This window comes from Protobothrops mucrosquamatus, unplaced genomic scaffold (genome assembly GCF_001527695.2).
Source record: "Protobothrops mucrosquamatus isolate PMUCROS unplaced genomic scaffold, P.Mucros_1.0 scaffold4681, whole genome shotgun sequence".
In the NCBI taxonomy this organism is placed as follows: Eukaryota; Metazoa; Chordata; class Lepidosauria; order Squamata; family Viperidae; genus Protobothrops; species Protobothrops mucrosquamatus.
This window is the reverse complement of record NW_015390577.1, coordinates 32,123-54,975: the sequence shown is the minus strand read 5'-3', so window position 1 is coordinate 54,975 and position 22,853 is coordinate 32,123. Positions and strand designations below refer to the sequence as shown.

Sequence of the window (22,853 nt, the reverse complement as noted above, 5' to 3'; positions counted from 1 at the left end):
ACAGAATGGCTGTGATTGACTTCAAATTACTTGGGAGTCCTCGATTTACAAAAATGTGCTTAGGAACCATCCGAAGTTACGGCAGCACTGAAAAAATGTGACTTATGACCAATCCACACACTTAGCAACTGTTGCAGCATCCCCAGGTCATGTGATCAAAATTGAGTCACTTGGCAAATGGCATATATTTATGATGGTTGCAAGTGTCCTGAGGTCATGTGATCACACTTTGTGACCTTCCCATGGGACTTCCCACAAGCATAGTTAACGGGGGAAGCTGGATTTTGTGTAATGATTACACGATTCGCTTAACTGCAACGATTCACTTAACATCCATGGCAAAAAGAAGTTGTAAAATTGGGCGCGATTCATTTGGCAACCACCTTTCTTAGCTATGGAAATTTGGTTTTAATTGTGGTTGTAAGTCGAGGACTAGCTGTATGCAGTTCCAACCCACTGAATCGAGCTTTAGATAATAGGTTGACTCCCTCTTCTTCTTTGTGGCAGCCCCTCAAATACTGGAACATGTCCCCCCTGATCCTTCTTTTCACTAGACTAGACATACCCAATTTCTGCGACCGTTCTTCATATGTTTTTGTCGCCAGGCCCTGAATCCTCTTAGGTGCTCTTCTTTGCACTCTTTCTAGAGTGCAGTGGTCTCCTTAGCTTAGGTCAGGGTAGGCAACCTCGGCTCTTTTATGACTCATGGACTTCAACTCCCAGAATTCCTGAGCCAGGAATTCTGGGAGTTGAAGTCCATGAGTCATAAAAGAGCCGAGGTTGCCTACCCCTGGGTGATACTTTGAGAAGAATGTCTGAATCCTGAGTGAAACTGCCTCTTTTGTGAGTGAAACTCCCTTCTGATACCAGGAGCCGTCCCATGGACATGTCTGCTTTGTCTAATTCCAGATCCAGCTATTTCTCCTCAAAATGGGTTCCAAGGATCGTGTTTTGGTCCGTCTGGAGCAATCGACTGTCTTCATGATTGAGCAAGAAAACATTTTGCATGGGGCCACCTCTTATTATTTAGGGGGGGTGCCCACCTCCATCTTGCCCGAAAAGTAAGATTTTCTTGTAATTCATGATTGCAGGTGGAACTTTGTTTTCTTGTGTCTACTACACTTTTTATTGTGTTGTCCTGTGCCTACGGTCAGTTGGGATCAGGAGTTCTTTAAATTTGGGTATTCAGTCTTTTCATTTCTTTTTATTATTCTGCTTTGGCGGCTGGGATTTATGGAAAAGGAACGTGGATTGGTAACTCTGTTCCTTTTGTTCCTTGATCCACCCATCTGCCCAAATCCTCTCTACCTGGGTGCTTTCTGATTCCCCTCCCAGTTCTAAAGATACTGAGCCTTTGAAAACACAAATATTTCTTGTTCAACCTGGTCCTGTTTTCCAGACTGAAGAAAACATTCCCCAAAGGAGGCTCCATCAGAGGTTGCATGAAAGGACTGAAAGCTCTGGGCAAATACGTGGACTTAAAGCGTATGAACACCATCGGAGTGAGTTATGGGTGCACCTTGGATCTCCTGGTAAGACGATGGATTGATTGACCTCTTTACTGTAGTGCCCAGCTTTGGGAAAAGCTGGCTTTGTTAGGGCAGGTAATCCTTGACTTCTGACCGTAAGGGAGCCTGCCCATCACACTCGTCAGTCGGTTCGGCTGTTAAGCGAGGCTCCCTCTTGATCGCCTCGCTGAACAACAACTCTCCTGGCTATCCCAGTGCGGTCACTAAATAAACGGGGTGAAAGAACTGCCTGCTGAAAAAGGACAGGCAGCTCTGCTCTCTCATAGAACTAGCACGCTGGGTCGGAGAAAGAAAGCACGGATCCCTATGATCTGAGCTTCGTTTCAAGCTTAATTTCTCTGGTATGTCACACCGGATCCCTTCCCGTTGTACGCTAGCCAATGGAAGGCAGGGGAACCTGCGTGTTGCGCCAGAGGAAGAAAGCAACTTGTGACTTTTCCCGCCGGCTTCCCTCTTGACTTTTGTTTTTATAATATTTTATTAATTTTACATTTGAATATTTAAAAGGCAATGTAGTGACTGGGTTAATGTTAATCAATAGTTCAATAACAAAATCTCAGTGCAAATCTCAGGTTACAACTTCAAATATTTCTTCTCTTTTTCCCTTAACATTTACTGTCTCATATTCATATACATTTCTGATTATATCAGCTCAATAAGAACATCATTATTACATTTTTCAATAAATTTTTAACTTATACATATCTTAATTACATTCAATCTTCATAAACAATCCATGTCCGGTTATTGATTTTTACTCAACTTTTAATTTCTTATCGATATTCCAATTTAACCTTTGATATTTATAATTTTCAGACTTTGGGTAATCAAAATTTCCCTTATCTCACTTCATAACAAACTATGATATCCAAAATACACATTTTATCTATTTGAATATAATCTTGTTCTACGTCCTAAGAGTTATCTATTTCCCACCATATTAAATCATCTACTTAATAACACAATATCCCCTTTAATAGATCAAAACCATTATATGTATTGCCTGGGTTAATCAATAAATCAAAAGTATTCATAATATTTAATTTTCTTTTCCCTTTTAAGTCTAATTTTTAAATATTAAACCGATAAAGTCCTTATTTTCAACTGGTTTCCAAATATTGTAAATCTAATAACCAAAATTCCCCTTATCTCAACATCTCCCTTTCACCCTCTAATTGGCAATATAAAATCCCCTCTAATGAGTCAGAATCCCAGTTTTTTCAACCTTATTCTAGCTTTCTTCCTTTGCCAACTTCCTTTCCCAATATCACCCTAACCCTAACCCTCACTCTCTTGACTGTTTTGAGGAGGCTGGCAGGGGAAATTGCAGATGGAGGCCACATGATCACAGAGGGGTTGTCCACCCCTTTGTAAGGGCAAAACGGGTTGCAGGGAACCCAGATCACAGTCATGTGACCCCGGGGGACACTTGCAACAGCTGTAACTTTGAGCACCAGTCGTAAGTCCCATCATTCAGTTCCATCGTGGTTTCGAACGATCTCTGAACAAATGATTGTGGGTCAGGGACTACCTGTATTCAGCATTTAAGCACTGACAGTTTTTTCTCTGGAGGTAAAGCAGTAGTTGGACTCCCTACTCCAGGGGTAGGCAACCTTGGCTCTTTTATGACTCATGGACTTCAACTCCCAGAATTCCTGAGCCAGCCATGCTGAGGAGAAAGGGAGAGGTTTCCATGCTGAGCCATGCTGGCTCAGGAATTCTGGGAGTTGAAGTCCATGAGTCATAAAAGAGCCAAGGTTGCATACCCCTGCCCTACTCCAACCGAAGCTCCTCCTGCAACAATAAAAACTTGAGATGGAACATAAAATAGCAGGGTTGGAAAAGACCTTGAAGGTCTTCTGGTCCAACCCTTGCTCAAGCAGGAGATCCTATACCAGGGGTCTTCCAACTTGGCAACTTTAAGAAGTGTGGACTTCAATTCCCAGAATTCCTCAGCCAGCCAGGGCTGGCTGAGGAATTCTGGGAGTTGAAGTCCACAAGTCTTAAAGTTACCAAGTTGGAAGACCGCTGTCCTATACCATTCTGAACAAATGGCTGTCAGTATCATCTACCACCAGCATCCAGATACTATCAGCACGTGGCCTATTGCAACCAAGAAACTGTTCATAACAATCACTCAGACATCTTACTTAAACTGTGTAGTTTCATCCCCCTCTTAAACTCTACAATTGATGCTAATCTTACTTCATGTTGCGGTTCTTCTTGCCCACCAGGATCAATGGCATCATAACTAACCATTCTGTTCTTTTGGTAGCCCTGGTTTTTTGTTTGGTTTTTTTAAACTAAGGATAACCCACTTCACTGGGTGTTACACCTGTCCTTTTCCAGGTTGCTCGCTCGGTGAAACTTCATGGCTCCGGCTACTTGACTCTCTCGCTGAGGAACGTCCCCCCGTTACAAGACTTCTACACTGGTTTTAGCTTCCGGACCAGTCAGAATCGTGGCTTGCTGTATCACCATAATACAAAGGTACGCCGTTTGGGGGCATTGAAGGAGTTGCGTCCTAAAGCAATAGTCTCCTGAATGTATTATTGGCATAACTGTGAGAAATAACTCCTAACTGGCATCCTGAATCATAGGGAAAGACAATGTTAAATGCTTGTCTGACTATTTGTGTAATGGGAAAGGCTGTCAGGATAATGTTTTGCGTTCTTAAAAAAAGAGACAGGTGAGCAGTTTTAACTAATAGTGTATCTCAAGGAGACAAATTATTTCTATACCTTTCCCTTATATTTGTCCCACCTGAGATTCTCTTTACAAGACGCATCAACTTCACTTTTCTTTATCAGCATCTCTCTCTCTCTCATCTGTTATCTTTAGCTATCTATTTCTAGCTATCTTTATCTATCTATCTATCTATCTATCTATCTATCTATCTATCTATCTATCTATCTATCTATCTATCTATCTATCTATCTATCTATCTATCTATCTCTATATATCTCTAGCTATCTTTATCATCTATCTATAGCTATATCATTTTGTCTGTCTGTCTAGCTAGTTATCAATCTTTATCACCTATAGCTATATCTGTCTGTGTGTCTGTCTCTGTGTCCTATCTATCTATCTATCTATCTATCTATCTATCTATCTATCTATCTATCTATCTATCTATCTATCTATCTATCTATCTATCTATCTATCTATCTCTAGCTGTCTTTATCATCTATCTATAGCTATATCTTTTTGTCTGTCTCTGTCTAGCTAGTTATCAATCTTTATCACCTATAGCTATATCTGTCTCTGTGTGTCCTATCTATCTATCTATCTATCTATCTATCTATCTATCTATCTATCTATCTATCTATCTATCTATCTATCTATCTATCTATCTATCTATCTATCTATCTATCTCATCTATCTCATCTATCTATCTATCTCTAATCTCTAGCTATCTTTATCATCTATCTATAGCTATATATTTTTGTCTGTCTCTGTCTAGCTAGTTATCAATCTTTATCATCTATAGCTATATCTGTCTGTCTGTCTGTCTCTGTCTGTTCTCTCTCTCTCTCTCTCTCTCTCTCTCCCTACCTACCTACCTACCTACCTACCTATATGTCTCTCTGTCTCTCTCTCTCTCTATCTGTCTATCATCTATCTTCTATCCCATCCATCCTATCATCTAAGTGAGATACTCTAAACTGGAAAGATGGTGACTTCTTTTGCCCTACCTTCGTGGGTGTCCATGAGGGAGGTGGGCAGAGTGATCAGACTGACATCCTGACCGCTCTGAGCCACCCTTTAGGCACCTTTGAAGAATTGCACATTTTAACTCCTGATGAAGAGCTTTCAGAGAGTCAAGGTTCTCCAGCTGCAATATGTTATCCTTTCCCCCCCCCTTTCTCTCTCTCTCCAGGAAGGGAGCTGCCAGGTTTCCTTGCAAGAGGGCCACGTGGCTGTCAGTGTCCTGTCCACGGAGCTTACCACCAGGAATGCCTACGCGGATGATACCAGCCACTACGTGGCTATCTACAGCGACTCTGCAGGGTACCACTCCTTTGCATTGCATGTTTGTGTTGCCCGCTCCCCCAGTTGATCTCCCCACCTTGACACATAGAACTATTTTTGCTGTAGGGTCCGGATGTATGTAGATGATCAGCTTCAGGGATCCACGGCCGGGCTGAATCGTGAGAGGAGGCAAAAGCGTGAAGCTGAGTTGGGCGTTTTTCACCTGGGCGGTTTGCCCAGCAGCAGCGACCTTGGCAACCTCACAGGCTGCATTAGCAATGTCTTCATCAAAAGGTGAGCCAGCACTTCCATCCTATTCTCTTTGTATCGTCTCCGGCTTCCTGTCTGTCTTCACGCACTTTAACTCAGGGGTGTCAAACTCAATTTCATTGAGGGCCGCATCAGCATTGCGGTTGCCCTTGGGGGGGGGCAGGTGGGTGTGCCAGGGTGGGTGCGGCCTACTGGGTGGGCGTGGATGGAGTGGGTGTGGCCTACTGGGTGGGCATGCCCAGCTCTACATCGTTCGCGTCAAGGGCGCCTGTGGGGGCCTGGGCAGGAGTGGGACAGATCTGAGGGTCTCTGGCAGAAGGGGTTGGGACCGGGGCAAGCGCCAAGGCATGGTCCATTTCTTCATTCCTCACAAAGGGTGACACCTCCCCAGCATGCACCCAGGGGGCGGGGCCGACGCGGCAGGGGCCGGTTCCTCGCTGTTTCCAGACGGCCTTGTGGAGCTAAGACTGAATGCGTTTCAGCATAGATGGCCACCACAAAATTGTACATTGGCTCCCGGCTGGCCTGGGCCAGGGCCAAGGCAGCGGGGGCCGTTCCCTCGCTGTTTCCAGGATGGCTTCGTGGGCCACATGAAACCACTTCACGGGCCGCATCTGGGCCTCCGGGCCTTGTGTTTGACATGTCTGCTTTAACTATTGGCCTCATTGAGGTTTTGATTTGCCTGCGGATATATATTTTTTTTTTAACCAGTCAAAAGAGGTTCTGTCAGTTCACACCATCTGCTGTGGCTCCCCACTGGACAGCTGTTGATCTTCTTTTCCTTTCTGCCCTAGGAGATCAGAAGCTCAGGCAGTTGTGGATCTGCAGCAGGGCACGGAGAGTTTCAATGTGACCATGAACTGCCCCAGAGATCGGCAACCCCAGCAGATGAGGGCACCAGAAAAGAAGAGCAGGTGGAAGCCAAAGGTGACAGAGATACAATAGAATATTTGTAGCTCGAGATTGTTCTGTACTCTATGCGCTTGGCTTTTTCCCTATAGACCAGAGGTCCCCAACCTTTTGGGCACCGGGGACCGGTTCCGTGGAGAGAGGTTTTTCCGTGGACCGGAGGGGGGGCGTGGTTTCATGTACTGCCTGCATCCCGCAGATGGGGCTTTGCTTGTTTGTGCGGACCGGCTGCTGGCATGCTGCGGCCCGGTGCCGGTCCACGGACCGGGGATTGGGGACCCCTGCTATAGACATTTCATTACCCAACTAGGTAGCATCATCAGTGCTGGAAGCGAGGCAAGCCCCACCCCCTTCTAGCACTGATGAAGCTACCTTGTTGGGTAATGAAATGTCTGCAGGGAAACAGCTACGCTCAGAGAGCATCAAGGACCCCACGGAGATGGAAATCTTTAAAATCCAAGTTTTCATTGTCCTAAGAGCATTAGGCTTTATATTCAGGAATAGAATAATCCACACCCATTATGAAAGATATTATGGCAGATCAAGTTGTGCATTTAGCTTGTGCTTTATGTATGTTGAAATACTGTGCAGAAGGACCCCAGGAAATGTATAGCACAGCAATTTCATTTTTGCCTGCTGGTGCCGGTCATTAAATGCTGTCCAAATAACAAATAATGTACTGAGCTCCCTTTATTATTTCAGTTTTACGAAAACGTACAGGCAGTCCTCTACTTACGACTGCAGTTGAGCCCAAAGTTTCTGTTGCTAAGCAAGACAGTGGTTAATTTTGCCCCGTTTTATGACCTTTCTTACCACGGTTGTTAAGTGAATCACTGCAGTTGTGAAGTTAGTAACATGGTTGCTAAGTGAATCTGGCTTCTCGATTGACTTTGCTTGTCAGAAGATCGCAAAAGGGGATCACGTGACCCCCAAACGCCTGAATTTGGATCACGTGACCAGGGGGATCCTGCAACGTTCATGTGAAAAACAGTCATAAGTCACATTTTTCAGTGCCGTTGTAACTTTGAACAGCCACTAAAACGGACTGTCGGAAGTCGAGGACCACCTGCATTTATTCTACCCAAGAGTAATAAATCTCTGTTTTGTTTTTTAACAGCAAGCCTATTTAAACCTAGAGCAGGCCTAGCATTTAGATATTAGAAGATCTTTAACATCCCTTGCTGAACTATTCTTGGATGTTACCAAGGTGTGGAGAGATTAACGGGCTTAATATTTATGGACCGAAAATTTAAAAACTTAAATCCAAGTCATGTTCCAATGGGAAAACCAATCATAAACCAAATCCTGGATGGTGAATTACCAATGATGTCTCTGCAGGTACCAAGCAAGGTAATGCTGAAAGACACAGATTGCCACCTGCTTAAAGATCCCAGAGCTGTTAAAGATGCCTTCCAGTTTGGCGGATCCCCTGTCAGCCGCTTGGAGTTCAACGAAATACCAAGAATGTTCAGAGAAAGGTAAATATTGAAAAGTGAAATGTATTTTTCTTCTTGCTTGGAAAGTAAGTACACTGCACTTCAGACAACAACAACAACAACAGGAAATAGGGAAGTGAAGAATCTCGACTTACAACCACAATTGAGCCCGAATGTTTTGCTGCTAAGCAAACCAGTTGTTTAATAACGTGTGCCTCATTTTACGACCTGTGTTTGCCACAGTTGTTATGCAAATCACTGCAGTTTGTTTGTGGGAAGCCAGCAAGGAAGGTCGCAAAAGATGATCACATGAGTTGGAGACAGTGCAAAAGTCATCAATGCAGACCAGCTGCCAAGTGCCTGAATTTCGATCACGTGAAAAATGATGATGATGATGATGATGATGATGATGATAATGATAATGATAATGATAATGATGATGATGATGATGATGATGATGATGATAATAATAATAATAATAATAATAATAATAATAAAGTTGGAAGAGACCTTGGAGGTCATTTAGTCCAACCCCCTGTCTGAAACCTTATACCATTTCAGACAAATGGCTGTCCAGTCTCTTCTTAAAAACCTCCAGTGTTGGAGCATTCACAGCTTCTGGAGGCAGGTTGTTCCATGATTAATTGTTCTAACTGTCAGGAAGTTTCTCCTTAGTTCTAGGTTGCTTCTCTCCTTGGTTAGTTTCCATCCATTGCTTCTTGTTCTGCCTTCAGGCGCCTTGGAAAATAGCTTGACTCCCTCTTCTTTGGGGCAGCCCCTGAGATATTGGAAGACTGCTATCATGTCCCCCCTCGTCCTTCTCTTCATTAAACTAGACATACCCAATTCCAGCAATCGTTCCTTATATGTCCTAGCCTCCAGTCCTCTAATCATCTGCCATTTTTTTCCAGTCCCATTATAACTTTGAATAGTCATTAAATGAATGGTAGCAAATCAAGGATGAGCTGTACTCTATTTGCTGACCTTCTGAACTCCAGTCCAGACTTAAGAAAGCTTGAATGACAAATCGATTCTTCTTCCAACAGGTTTCATTTCTCCATGGAGTTTAGATTGAACTCCTCCAGCGGTCTGCTTTTCTACATGGCTAATGAATCTCTGGGCTCCTTCTTCGCCCTTTTTGTCTCCAACGGACGCGTGGTGCTTTTGGCTGATACAAATGGACATAAACTGAGACTCCGGAGCAAAGAAAAGTACCATGATGGAAGGTGGCACACGGTAAGGATAGGGAAAACAGGCACATTTTGTTAACCATACAGTATTAACCTTGTGAACTCTAAAGCTTCCTTCTTCTGTTACATGTTCAAGATGGACAGTGATTATATGTTACTTATATGTAAGGGTGTAGGTCTATACATATGCTGTTTATAGTAGATTTAAATGTGTGTTATGAATGTGTACACTTTGAGAGCAAGCAACTAAATTTCATTTTTAATGTGTGCTGTTATGCCCACAGTACAAAACCACAATAAAGGTCTGTCCATCTATCTATCTATCTATCTATCTATCTATCTATCTATCTATCTATCTATCTATCTATCTATCTATCTATCTACCTACCTACCTACCTACCTACCTACCTACCTACCTACCTACCTACCTACCTACCATCTATCTATCTCTATATCTCTATATCTATCTATCATCTATATCTATCTGTCTATCTATCATCTATCTATCATCTATCTCTATCATCTATATCTATCTATCTGTCTGTCTATCTATCATCTATCTATCATCTATATCTATCATCTATATCTGTCTGTCTGTCTGTGTCTATCTATCTATCTATCTATCTATCTATCTATCTATCTATCTATCTATCTATCTATCTATCTATCTATCTATCTATCTATCTATCTATATCTTTTCTACGTCAGATGGCTTAGTTTTCCTCTAGATTAAGACTGAGCCAAGAGTGTGTTTCTATTGGTGAACAAGCGTCAGATAGGATGTGGCATCAACTCCTTGGCTAAATACAAGGGCAATTTGAAAATAAACCTCCGTTTGGTTATCAGTGATAGACACTTGCAGATACAGAACTTTTATTATACACATTAGAAAACTTCAACATTACATTACTTTTCGACATAATTGCCATTGAAATTGAAGCACTTGTCCTAACGTCTTACAAAGTTTGAAATTCCTTAGTAGTCGTTGCTCAGCACCAAATCTGGGCTATAAGGGGGGTGATCAAAAACATCTCAACGGAACTGCTTCAAAAGTTCTTGAGTGCATCTAGCGGTGTGCGGGCGAGCATTATCGTGCACCAATACCACATTGGAAGTCAGCACGCCCCAACGCTTGTTATGGATGGCTTGTCTGAGTTTTCGTAATGTTTCACAGTAGACTTCTGAATTGATGGTCGGACCACACTTCATGAACTTCACTGGCATTACTCCTTCGGCATCTTCACATTTGGTGGGATTTTCTATGGCACCACCTCCGGTGTGGTGTGGTTCACGATAATGCTCGCCCGCACACCGCTAGATGCAGCGATATCATAAAATCAGATCCAGTCATATGGGTTCCTCAACTTATGACCATAACAACTTATGTATGGAGATTTGGACCCAATTGTGGTTGTCAGTTGAGAACTATTTGTAGCTTGACGTGGGAGGGTCCTTGTTTGTGAAATCAGGAATAAGATCAAGGAAAGCAAATATCTCTCCTTACTTCCACCTTGCTGATCTGCAGTCGAAAATATCTGCGGGTTCCAGGATTGAACAAGGATTGCTTTACTAGTGACCATGGAAGAGCGACGGAACTGAAGCATCGCATGCCTTTCTTATCATTTTCAGGTCTTCTTCAGCAGAGACAGGAACAGAGTTCAGCTGGTCATTGATGGACTGAGATCCCTGGAGAAGTTGCTGCCGACCCCTGTTGACTTCGGGATCTCTGGCCCCCTTTACGTGGGGGGAGCACCACTGGCCAAAGCTAAAGCTCATATACCAGTAAGGAACCTAATGATCTACCTTGGAACCTGCTTTTTCACATACCTAGAACCACCCCTGACATGAAGAGGGAGAACATTTTATGAACTGCGCCCGTTCCCGGAACGGGAAGAAGCCTAGTCAGTCAGTCGTGCCTTGTCACTTCCCTGTAGGACTCCTGCAGTGCACTCTCCATGGAGTTGCCCTTGAAGACTCTTCAGAAGCTGCAAAATGCAGCCGCTTGCACGCTTCTGGGTTCTTTGTAATTTTCCCTTGTTACAATTTTGTTACATGTACCTCATGTAATACTTATTTTCTGGGTACAATTTAAAATGCAGGGTTTGTTTGTTTTTTTAAAGGCCAGGGCCAGGTTATTTGGGGGGAGGGGCACTGTCTCTGCATCATACTAGATCAGGGAGGGTGTCATGCCTCCGTCTGAGCCTGACTCTGAGGACGACATGGAGTTCCCTGTTGAGGCCCAGGAGGGGGTGTCTGTGGCTTTGGAGGACTGTGGGGAGGAACAGGCTGAAGCAGGCCAGGGCCCTTCAAGTTTGGAACAGGGAAGGCAGAGCTCAGGCGAGGAGCAAGGCCCCTCCCCGCCAGATCCCAGAGCAAGGAGAGCAGAGAGGAGGAGGGAACAACGGAGGCGGAGAGCGTCACGCCCCACTCCACAAGGCACACCTGGGGAGTAGGTATTTAAGGAGACGCTGTGGGGTGGGGCATTTGCCGGGAACAAACATGTCCTCTTGTGATGTGACCTCTTGTACCTGGACTCTTTGTATTTTGGATCAAGTTTGTTTCCTGCTGAGTTCTCCTTGCTGTCCTCAGTTTTGCACTTTGCAAGTTACAGGCAAGCTGGGCGTTGAAAAGATCATACTGTTTGTTATCTGTTTTACTTTAAAGAACTGTTTAACTCCGTTGACTGTTTTATTGAACTGGTGCCAGCATATGTGGGGGCTGTTGGGTGAACATTGGCAGTGCTTACAAAGACAATTATTCTAACCAGCTAATTGCTTTGCCTCCGTTCGGGGCCCTGGGTCATCCCAGAGGGTGGAGGCGCTCCAGGTCCCATGCCCCAGACATTGTCATCTGGTGGGACTTTGAAGGGGCGTCTTCACTTTAGTTACCTTGGCACTTTGGAGTGTATCTATTTGTCGAATTTGAAAGCCGCCAATCTCATGAACAAGTGACTCTGTGATTTGAGGAGTCCCTGTCCTTTTTAGTATTCTGGAAAGCCGCAGAGACCGGCTGTTCCTCAATCATTGGACTAGGATGGGACCGAATCAGAGTCAACATGTCTGTGGAGACTCTCAGTCATCCGTGTCATGGTTGTCCCAAAGGTGCTTTTTCAAAAAGGCGGCTGGATTTTTGTTTTTCCTTGAAGACGTTTCTTCACTTGTCATCCCAAAATCTTCAGTCAGAACTGAAGAAGCTTCTTGGATGAGAAGCGAAACGTCTTCAAGGAAAAACAAAAGTCCACTTGTCTTTTGAAAAAGCACCTTTGGATCAGAGTCAACAGTTGGGTGGTCTGGTGCCTGGTGGAAAAGATTTGTTTTGTTTTTATATTGTTTTTATTAGCAATCATGAGGCCCCCCCCACAGGTTCTCTATGGGAGATAGGCAGCCATATGTTGTTTAAATAAGCCAATACATAAAAAAGCATGAAATTGCAAGTTTGGGGGAACTGTAGGCAGTGGAAATGTCCAGATGCCGTTATCTGATTCAAAAGACCATCTTTTTTTCTTCTTCAGGATGCTTCTGCTTCTAGCTTTAAGGGTTGCCTCAGGCACCTAAAACTTGACAAAAAGCCTCTAAATTCACCCTCCCGTGTGTTCGCTGTGACCCCTTGTTATGTGGGCCCTTTGGAAACCGGCATCTTTTTCTCTCTTGAAGGAGGATACATCACACTAGGTACTTTTAAGTGTTGTCTGTCCTTTTATACTTGGTCATTTTTTGCACTTCCTTTCAGGATGGCTTAGTTTTTAACTTTCTGTTCCCTCCACTAAACTTTCTGTAAAAGATTTACTCTTCTCCCTCCAGATAGGTCGGTCGCTCTCAGTCAAGACTTTGAGATGACGCTGGAGATCCGGCCGCGGAGTTCATCTAGCCTGATATTTCATGTAGGAAGGCAGACAGACTATCTCAGGCTATCCACTGACAGCCAAAAGGTAAAATGATTTGAGTCATTCACCTTTGATTGATTGGGTAATGAGCTCTTAGAATTTTTAAAAGGCGTAGAGACAAATACCTTGAACATCCTTAGGATGGCATGGGTCTTTATGGTATGATAAAGTTAAAGTAAATGTTGATTTTTCCTAACATGGATGAATGGTTACAAAAGCTGATGGAATTAGCAGAGATGGCCAAATTGACTGTGCCAATAAAAGAAAAGAACATAAGTACTTTTGTTTCTACTTGGAAACCGTTTCTGGACTTTGTGCTTGAGGTGGGAAAAAATGATACCACGATTTTGGTTTTTACCAATTAGACTGATTTGCCGATACATAAATGGCTAGTGCATACTACTATAGAAATGTAAAAAAGCTGAGATTTGATTTTAATGTCTGATCTTACTGCAACAGAGAGAGTCAGAAGTCAATGTCTTTTGTTTCTTCCCCTCCTTTTCTTCACACCTTTTTCGTTTTCCCTTTTTCTACTGTTGTCCCCTACTGTTTGCTTTTGTATTTTCACATTTTATGTTATAAATGAATAAAACTAATAAAAAAAAAATACCTTGAACATCCTTGGAGGGAAACCAGAACAATTGTCATGTATGTTCCTGGGCATGGACAGTAGAAAAATGCACCCTCCATTGTCAAGGAAGAGCATGTTTCAAAATGTTGGCAACTTTAAGATCTGTGGAGTTCAACTCGCAGAATTCCTAGCCTATCATGCCAGGCATTCAGACTAGGCAATATGGCTATGGAAGTTCTTTAGAACTACTTGTTTCAAAGGGAATCTACTCTTCCTGTAAGACCTGGAGGAGAAGACCTGTTGAGGGAGCCCTTTCTGAAGGAATTAAGATTGCCGGGAGAAATATCAACAACCTAAGATATGCAGATGATACCACTCTAATGGCAGAAAGTGAAGAGGAACTAAAGAGCCTCTTGATGCGGGTGAAGAAGGAGAGTGCAAAAGTTGGCTTGAAACTCAACATCAAGAAAACCAAGATCATGGCAATTCCTGGCAAATAGATGGGGAAGAAATGGAGGTAGTGACAGATTTTATCTTCCTGGGCTCCAAGATCACCACAGATGGGGACTGCAGCCAAGAAATTAAAAGACGCTTGCTCCTGGGAAGGGAAGCTATGGCAAATCGAGACAGCATACTAAAAAGCAGAGACATCACCCTGCCAACAAAAGTACGTATAGTCAAGGCCATGGTTTTCCCAGTTGCAATGTATGGCTGTGAAAGTTGGACCATAAGAAAGGCTGAGCGCCAAAGAATTGAGGCCTTTGAACTCTGGTGCTGGAGAAGACTCCTGCGAATCCCCTGGACTGCAAAGCGATCAAACCGGTCAGTCCTAGAGGAGATCAACCCTGACTGCTCTTTAGAAGGCCAGATCCTGAAGTTGAAACTCAAGTACTTTGGCCACCTAATGAGAAGGAAGGACTCACTGGAGAAGAGCCTGATGCTGGGAAAGATTGAGGGCAACAGAAGAATGGGACAACAGAGAATGAGGTGGCTGGATGGAGTCACTGAAGGAGTAGGCGTGAGCTTAAATGGACTTCAGAAGATGGTAGAGGACAGGAAGGCCTGGAGGAACGTTGTCTATGGGGTCGCGATGGGTCGGACACGACTTCACAACTAACAACAACAATTGGCCCTTCTGTGGAACAGCTTGCCTTCACATTTCAGAATCATTTTCTCTTTACTCGGTTTCTGAAAAGAGATGAAAAATTTATTGTGGAAGATGCTTTGGGGAAGACACTAAGCTTTCTTTTATGATCCACTCTCCAAAGCAGAGTCATAGAGAAATATCAGTAATAAAAATTTTTAAAAAATGAAAAGGCCACATTGTACTAATAGCCATGAGGAGAGATTGTGGATCAGGTGAAAGGCTGAGTTTTACACTTGTTTGTTTATATCCCACCATTATTATTTTTCCAAATAAGGTGGTGAACATATCCAACTCTTCCTGTTTTCCCTATAACAACAACACTGTGAAGTAAATTGGGTTGAGATAAAATGACTGGCCCAAGGCCATCCAGCTGGCTTTCGTGGCTAAGGTTGGACTTGAACTCATGGGTTCTTGCTTTCTGACCTGGTGCCTTAACCACTAGACCAGGNCACTAGACCAGGCTGATTCTCAATTATAAATTTCATCAAGTGGAAATTGAAAAATATAGTAGGGTGTATATCTGTAATGATCTGGCTTTTTCTGTCTGAGAACTTCCTCGCTAGCATTGTTCTTCCCATTGAAGAACCCTCTGATAGAATAAGCCAGGTCTTTCAGGGGCGTCTTCCTAGTGCCATCTAAATAAACGTCTCCAAATCATTTCTCTGTATTAGGTTACGGTGGCCGCAAATACAGGAACAGGAGAGTTCTCCACTTCCGTGTCCCAGCCTTCCCTCTGTGATGGCCAATGGCATACAATCACAGGTGAGCCACTTTCCAACCCAAGGGATATCATCCTTTTTTTTCCTCCTGCCTCTTTTGGAGGGAATCAACTGCATCTTCTGTAACAGTGGCCCTCCAACTTTTGGGCACCAGGGACTGGTTCCATGGAGAAAGCTTTTTCCATGGACTGGAGGAGGCATGGTTTTGCCTGCATCCCACAGATGGGACTTGGCTTGTTTGCGCGGCCCAGTTGCTGGCATGCTGCGGACCGATGCCGATTCACGGACTGGGAAATGGGGACCCCTGTTCCATAACATTCTCCTTCCCCCTTATCTTATGTTCATATTTATTGACCATCACGGTACGTGACAATACGCTGTGGAGCCTAATCACAAAATGGTGTCTTCGTAGAACGCAGTTGATCAGTTCAGTTAAAGATCTAGTTGATATATTGAGTCAACCTATTGTCTCAGTGTATTGTAAAAGGACAAAATAGATTAATTAGATTTAATGTGAATGCAGCCAGTAAATCAGTGCTGCAGTCTGGGTCTCATGAAACATTTCTCCTCATCAAATGGTTGTTGATGGAGACTAAAATTAAACCGCCAGGCTTCTTTAGGGACTTTGGAGTCAATTCAGATCCCGTAGAGATGTCAGCTTCTAACTAAAACATTATAACATTTGCAAATCTTGCATGCCCATCTGTCCCTATCTTTAAATAAAGACTATTTCTTTGTTGCTGGACCAGCCCAGTATGATTTGCTAAGAGATCTCTCTTCTTGGTAATTAGGGAGGGCTGCAACCCAAGAGTTATTGGGCAGTGGGTTGGAAAGAGCTGTATCAATTAGCATTAAACTGATTTTATCTTCTTCCATATTCCTCTGGCAGAAGGGAGCAAGCGGTGCTGCATCAATTATGAAATACGTGCATGCTAATTTGTTTTCTTTCCTAGTCATCAAAGGAAGCAACATGATCCAACTGAATGTGGACACCAAAGGAAATTACACAGTGGGTCCAAACGAAGTCCATGGTACTTCTGACAAAGAAAGCATTTATCTCGGTGGAATGCCAGGTGAGTGCATATAAGGAATTGGAGCATTCAGAAGCCCATTAAATGGACCTTCTAGACCAGGGGTAGGCAACCTTGGCTCTTTTATGACTCGTGGACTTCAACTCCCAGAATGCTGGCTCAGGAATTCTGGGAATTGAAGTCCATGAGTCATAAAAGAGCCAAGGTTGCCTACCCCTGTTCTAGACCTACAGACAACAAACATGGGGGTTGGAGGCAAAAACATATGAGGAACCGTTGCAGGAATTGGGTGTGTCTAGTGTAGTAAAAAGGACTAGGGGTAACATGATAACAATGTTCCAATATCTGAGGGACTGCCACAAAGAGGAGGGGGTCAACTTATTTTCCAAAGCACCAGAAGGCAGGGCAAGAAGCAACGGATGGAAAATAAGCAAGGAGAGAAGCAACACCTAGAACTAAGGAGAAATTTCTGAACGGAAGAATCAACCAGTGGAACGGCTTGCCACCAGAAGTTGTGGGTGCTCCAACACTGGAGGTTTTCAAGAAGAGACTGGGCAGCCATTTGTCTGGAATGGCACAAGGTCTCCTTGATCAGAGGGCTGGATTAGACCTCTAAGGTCCCTCCCAACTCTGACAATGATCCGTTCTGTTCTAAATAGGAACTGAGTGCTGTAAAATCAGATAAATTACAATTATCCACTCAACAATCCTCTTTCAGTTCAACCAAGCAGCCATCCTGAGCAAAAGACCTACCCCTATTCGCCTAATTGCAGTAAAAACTGTCTTTGCAATTCAGTACCGTATGGATGTGTCAAAAACTTTCAAATCGAAACACAAAATTGGAAATGTGCCATTTGGGCCTGACCTCAGAAGAAAATGTAGTTAATTTGAAACTTCCTCTTTGGCCAAAAAATTATTTTAAGTGGAGCAGAACGACGGCAATGTTGGTTGACCATCCAGTTTGTGGGGAAAAAAATAGCCAAAGGGACGACAATTATTTTTGAAAAGGTCTTGAGGGCTGCTTGCACTGTTTCTAGTGGCCAAAACTGTTGGCAGGTTTTAAGTTCCAGTGGAAAGTAGTCAGCAATGCAGTTCAAGTGGGCTGTTGCGCTTTTAACTTCAAACATTGTTGTTGTTGTTAATTGCGAAGTCGTGTCCGACCCATCGTGACCCCATGGACAACGTTCCTCCAGGCCTTCCTGTCCTCTGCCATCTTCTGGAGTCCATTGAAGCTCACGCCTACTGCTTCAGTGACTCCATCCAGCCACCTCATTCTCTGTCGTCCCCTTCTTCTATTGCCCTCAATCTTTCCCAGCATTAGGCTCTTCTCCAGTGAGTCCTTCCTTCTCATTAGGTGGCCAAAGTCCTTGAGTTTCAACTTCAGGATCTGGCCTTCTAAGGAGCAGTCGGGGTTGATCTCTTCTAGGACTGACCGGTTGGATCGCCTTGCATTTTTAAGTGGAGACAAAAATATTTCCCATTTTGTGCACAGGCAAACAATAACTTCAAACGTGATTAGAAGACCTGCAAGGTCCCTTCCTATTCTGTTATTCTGTTAAAAAGAAGCAAGCAAGCAAATGGTTTCTTATGGGCAAGGTCAAAGGATGGCAGAGGGGAATGAGGCAGAGCTGGCTTTTCCTGGACAAGCCACATTAACTTGGGAGAATTTGGACCTGGTTTATTTATTTATTTATTTATTTATTTATTATTTGGATTTATATCCCGCCCTTCTCCTCGTAGGACTCAGGGCGGCTGACAATCAATTTAAAATACATAAATTACAATACAAATTTAAAATTAATTAAAAAGAGATATATAAATATTGTCCGATTTAAAATATAATTAAAACCCCTCTAAAAATTACCCTAGGCCAGTCCTGCNCACTAGACCAGGCTGATTCTCAATTATAAATTTCATCAAGTGGAAATTGAAAAATATAGTAGGGTGTATATCTGTAATGATCTGGCTTTTTCTGTCTGAGAACTTCCTCGCTAGCATTGTTCTTCCCATTGAAGAACCCTCTGATAGAATAAGCCAGGTCTTTCAGGGGCGTCTTCCTAGTGCCATCTAAATGAAGTTCTCCAAATCATTTCTCTGTATTAGGTTACGGTGGCCGCAAATACAGGAACAGGCGAGTTCTCCACTTCCGTGTCCCAGCCTTCCCTCTGTGATGGCCAATGGCATACAATCACAGGTGAGCCACTTTCCAACCCAAGGGATATCATCCTTTTTTTTCCTCCTGTCTCTTTTGGAGGGAATCAACTGCATCTTCTGTAACAGTGGCCCTCCAGCTTTTGGGCACCAGGGACTGGTTCCATGGAGAAAGGTTTTTCCATGGACTGGAGGGGGTGTAGTTTTGCCTGCATACCACAGATGGGACTTGGCTTGTTTGCGCGGCCCAGTTGCTGGCATGCTGTGGACCGGTACCAATTCACGGACTGGGAGATGGGGACCCCTGTTCCATAACATTCTCCTTCCCCTTCATCTTATGTTCATATTTATTGACCATCACGGTACGTGACAATACGCTGTGGAGCCTAATCACAAAATGGTGTCTTCGTAGAACGCAGTTGATCAGCTCAGTTAAAGATCTAGTTGATATACTGAGTCAACCTATTGTCTCAGTGTATTGTAAAAGGACAAAATAGATTAATTAGATTTAATGTGAATGCAGCCAGTAAATCAGTGCTGCAGTCTGGGTCTCATGAAACATTTCTCCTCATCAAATGGTTGTTGATGGAGACTAAAATTAAACCGCCAGGCTTCTTTAGGGACTTTGGAGTCAATTCAGATCCCGTAGAGATGTCAGCTTCTAACTAAAACATTATAACATTTGCAAATCTTGCATGCCCATCTGTCCCTATCTTTAAATAAAGACTATTTCTTTGTTGCTGGACCAGCCCAGTATGATTTGCTAAGAGAGATCTCTTGCTGGTAATTAGGGAGGGCTGCAATCCAAGAGTTATTGGGCAGTGGGTTGGAAAGAGCTGTATCAATTAGCACTAAACTGATTTTATCTTCTTCCATATTCCTCTGGCAGAAGGGAGCAAGCGGTGCTGCATCAATTATGAAATACGTGCATGCTAATTTGTTTTCTTTCCTAGTCATCAAAGGAAGCAACATGATCCAACTGAATGTGGACACCAAAGGAAATTACACAGTGGGTCCAAACGAAGTCCATGGTACTTCTGACAAAGAAAGCATTTATCTCGGTGGAATGCCAGGTGAGTGCATATAAGGAATTGGAGCATTCAGAAGCCCATTAAATGGACATATGTAGATTATCATAGTTTTTAGACCTTCTAGACCAGGGGTAGGCAACCTTGGCTCTTTTATGATTCGTGGTCTTCAACTCCCAGAATTCCTGAGCCAGCATAGCATAGCTGGCTCAGGAATTCTGGGAGTTCAAGTCCACGAGTCATAAAAGAACCAAGGTTGCCTACCCGTTCTAGACCAGTGGTTCTCAACCTTTTTAATGCCGCGACCCCAACCGGTCGTAAGTCGAGGACTAAACCGGTCGTACGTCGAGGACTAAACCAGTCGTTAAGTCGAGGACTAAACCGGCCATAAGTCGAGGACTACCCAACCGGTCGTAAGTCGAGGACTTTCCCTGCCCGGGAGCGCCATGCATGCATGGCTCCGCCCCCTGCGCCGGCCGAGGCGTAGCTGGCAAGCGGCAGAGACGGAGCAGGCCGACCACCAGCTGGCCCAGCCCAAGGGAGGTAAGGCACCCGCCAGAAAAGGGGAAAAAAATGGACAAAAAAAATGGCGGACAGCCTTGCTTGGCGACCCCTGTGAAATGGTCGATCGACCCCAAATGGGGTCCCGACCCACAGGTTGAGAACCACTGTTCTAGACCTACAGACAACAAACATGGGGGTTGGAGGCAAAAACATATGAGGAACAGTTGCAGGAATTGGTTGTGTCTAGTGTAGTAAAATGGACTAGGGGTGACATGATAACAATGTTCCAATATCTGAGGGACTGCCACAAAAAGGAGGGGGTCAACTTATTTTCCAAAGCACCTGAAGGCAGGACAAGAAGCAACGGACGGAAGCTAATCAAGGAGAGAAGCAATACTTAGAACTAAGGAGAACAATCAACCAGTGGAACGGCTTGCCACCAGAAGTTGTGGGTGCTCCAACACTGGATGTTTTCAAGAAGAGACTACTGGGCAGCCATTTGTCTGGAATGGCACAAGGTCTCCTGCTTGATCAGAGGGCTGGACTAGACCTCTAAGGTCCCTCCCAACTCTGACAATGATCCGTTCTGTTCTAAATAGGAACCGAGTGCTGTAAAATCAGATAAATTACAATTATCCACTCAACAATCCTCTTTCAGTTCAACCAAGCAGCCATCCTGAGCAAAAGACCTACCCCTCTTCACCTGATTGCAGTAAAAACTGTCTTTGCAATTCAGTACCGTATGGATGTGTCAAAAACTTTCAAATCGAAACACAAAATTGGAAATGTGCCATTTGGGCCTGACCTCAGAAGAAAATGTAGTTAATTTGAAACTTCCTCTTTGGCCAAAAAAATATTTTAAGTGGAGCAGAACGACGGCAATGTTGGTTGACCATCCAGTTTGTGGGGAAAAAAACAGCCAAAGGGACAATAATTGTTTTTGAAAAGGTCTTGAGGGCTGCTTGCACTGTTTCTAGTGGCCAAAACTGTTGGCAGGTTTTAAGTTCCAGTGGAAAGTAGTCAGCAATGCAGTTCAAGTGGGCTGTTGCGCTTTTAACTTCAAACATTTTTGTTGTTAATTGCGAAGTCGTGTCTGACCCATCGCGACCCCATGGACAACGTTCCTCCAGGCCTTCCTGTCCTCTACCATCTTCTGGAGTCCATTGAAGCTCACGCCTGCTGCTTCAGTGACTCCATCCAGCCACCTCATTCTCTGTCTTCATCCTCTTCTTCTATTGCCCTCCATCTTTCCCAGCATGAGGCTCTTCTCCAGTGAGTCCTTCCTTCTCATTAGGTGGCCAAAGTACTTGAGTTTCAACTTCAGGATCTGGCCTTCTAAGGAGCAGTCAGGGTTGATCTCCTCTAGGACTGACCGGTTTGATCGCCTTGCATTTTTAAGTGGAGACAAAAATATTTCCCATTTTGTGCACAGGCAAACAATAACTTCAAACGTGATTAGAAGACCTGCAAGGTCCCTTCCTATTCTGTTATTCTGTTAAATAGGAGCAAGCAAGCAAGCAAATGGTTCCTTATGGGCAAGGTCAAAGGATGGCAGAGGGGAATGAGTCAGAGCTGGCTTTTCCTGGAAAAGCCACATTAACTTGGGAGACTTTGGACCTGGTTCAGAAAAGTAATCCTGAATGTAACGAGCAGCACGGATAAGGCTCAACTAGCTTAACATTACTTGATGCCAAAGTGACCCGTAGCAAGATTTTCTCTGTATCAAGTCCTGCTGGTTTCTGTGCATAAAAATACTTTTTTTTTCTCCTCTCCTTTTGCAGAACTCCCTTCACAATCCCACAGGCGTCATCCTCCCTCGTTTGTGGGTTGCATGAAGAATCTGGTGATCAATCAAAACCAAATTGACATCAGGCAAGCTGGGTCAACCAGGGGCTCTGTAGGGCTGGGAGGATGCCCAACTGGGTAACTGAAGCTTCCTGGCATGTGTGTGTAAACTCAGAGCCACAGATGAGCTCATCGCCCTCCCCAATGTCTTCGTGATGCATCTGCTTTCTGATGAAAACACAGGGTTGAATAAAAACAGTGTGTATATATGGCAGAGGGAGGGCTAGAGTGGGGTTCTCAGCTGTGCTCATTAGCTAATTTGTAATATATTTGCACATTTCTTCCAGTATATTGGCAGTAGGGTATTTCAAACGGTGCACGTGTTCTTTATAAAAAATATTTATAACAGGCGGTTAGAAGGCTAAGGTGCTTTTTTGCACAAGTGAGACAAGTCACAGTGATGCCTTAAGCAACAATTTCATCAAAATACACAAGAGCCAAGATATTTAAGCCTATCTGTATCTTGTGGAGCCCTGGGTGCTCTCTTAAGCTTGATGGTTTGCTTGGAGACGTTTTGTTAAGTAACACAATTTCTGCAAGCAAACCAAGTTTGGAGAGCACCAAGGACTCCACAGTTCAACCCTGAGCTGCACACATTCTCTTCTGTTGATATCTGCAGTTGTTCTAATCATTTCCCAGAGACTGTTGTCTACATTTTTATATGGGGT

At 43.8% G+C, this 22,853-nt stretch overlaps 1 protein-coding gene across 1 annotated transcript in view; it reads left to right on the top strand.

Moving 5' to 3' along the window:
- LOC107299212 (laminin subunit alpha-5) overlaps positions 1-22,267 on the top strand; it is a gene marked incomplete at its 5' end in the record, with an annotated part of 68,482 nt that extends 46,215 nt beyond the window's left edge. Inside the window, 16 exons of the mRNA XM_015828577.1 lie at positions 910-1,061; positions 1,400-1,532; positions 3,879-4,019; positions 5,410-5,540; positions 5,628-5,795; positions 6,566-6,698; positions 8,019-8,158; positions 9,163-9,352; positions 10,936-11,088; positions 12,818-12,977; positions 13,107-13,234; positions 15,579-15,669; positions 16,580-16,699; positions 18,783-18,851; positions 19,762-19,881; positions 22,122-22,267. Of these exons, the coding sequence (XP_015684063.1) occupies positions 910-1,061; positions 1,400-1,532; positions 3,879-4,019; positions 5,410-5,540; positions 5,628-5,795; positions 6,566-6,698; positions 8,019-8,158; positions 9,163-9,352; positions 10,936-11,088; positions 12,818-12,977; positions 13,107-13,234; positions 15,579-15,669; positions 16,580-16,699; positions 18,783-18,851; positions 19,762-19,881; positions 22,122-22,267 (2,175 nt within the window). The remainder of the gene's footprint in view (positions 1-909; positions 1,062-1,399; positions 1,533-3,878; positions 4,020-5,409; positions 5,541-5,627; positions 5,796-6,565; positions 6,699-8,018; positions 8,159-9,162; positions 9,353-10,935; positions 11,089-12,817; positions 12,978-13,106; positions 13,235-15,578; positions 15,670-16,579; positions 16,700-18,782; positions 18,852-19,761; positions 19,882-22,121) is intronic.
- Positions 22,268-22,853: the final 586 nt, after the last annotated feature.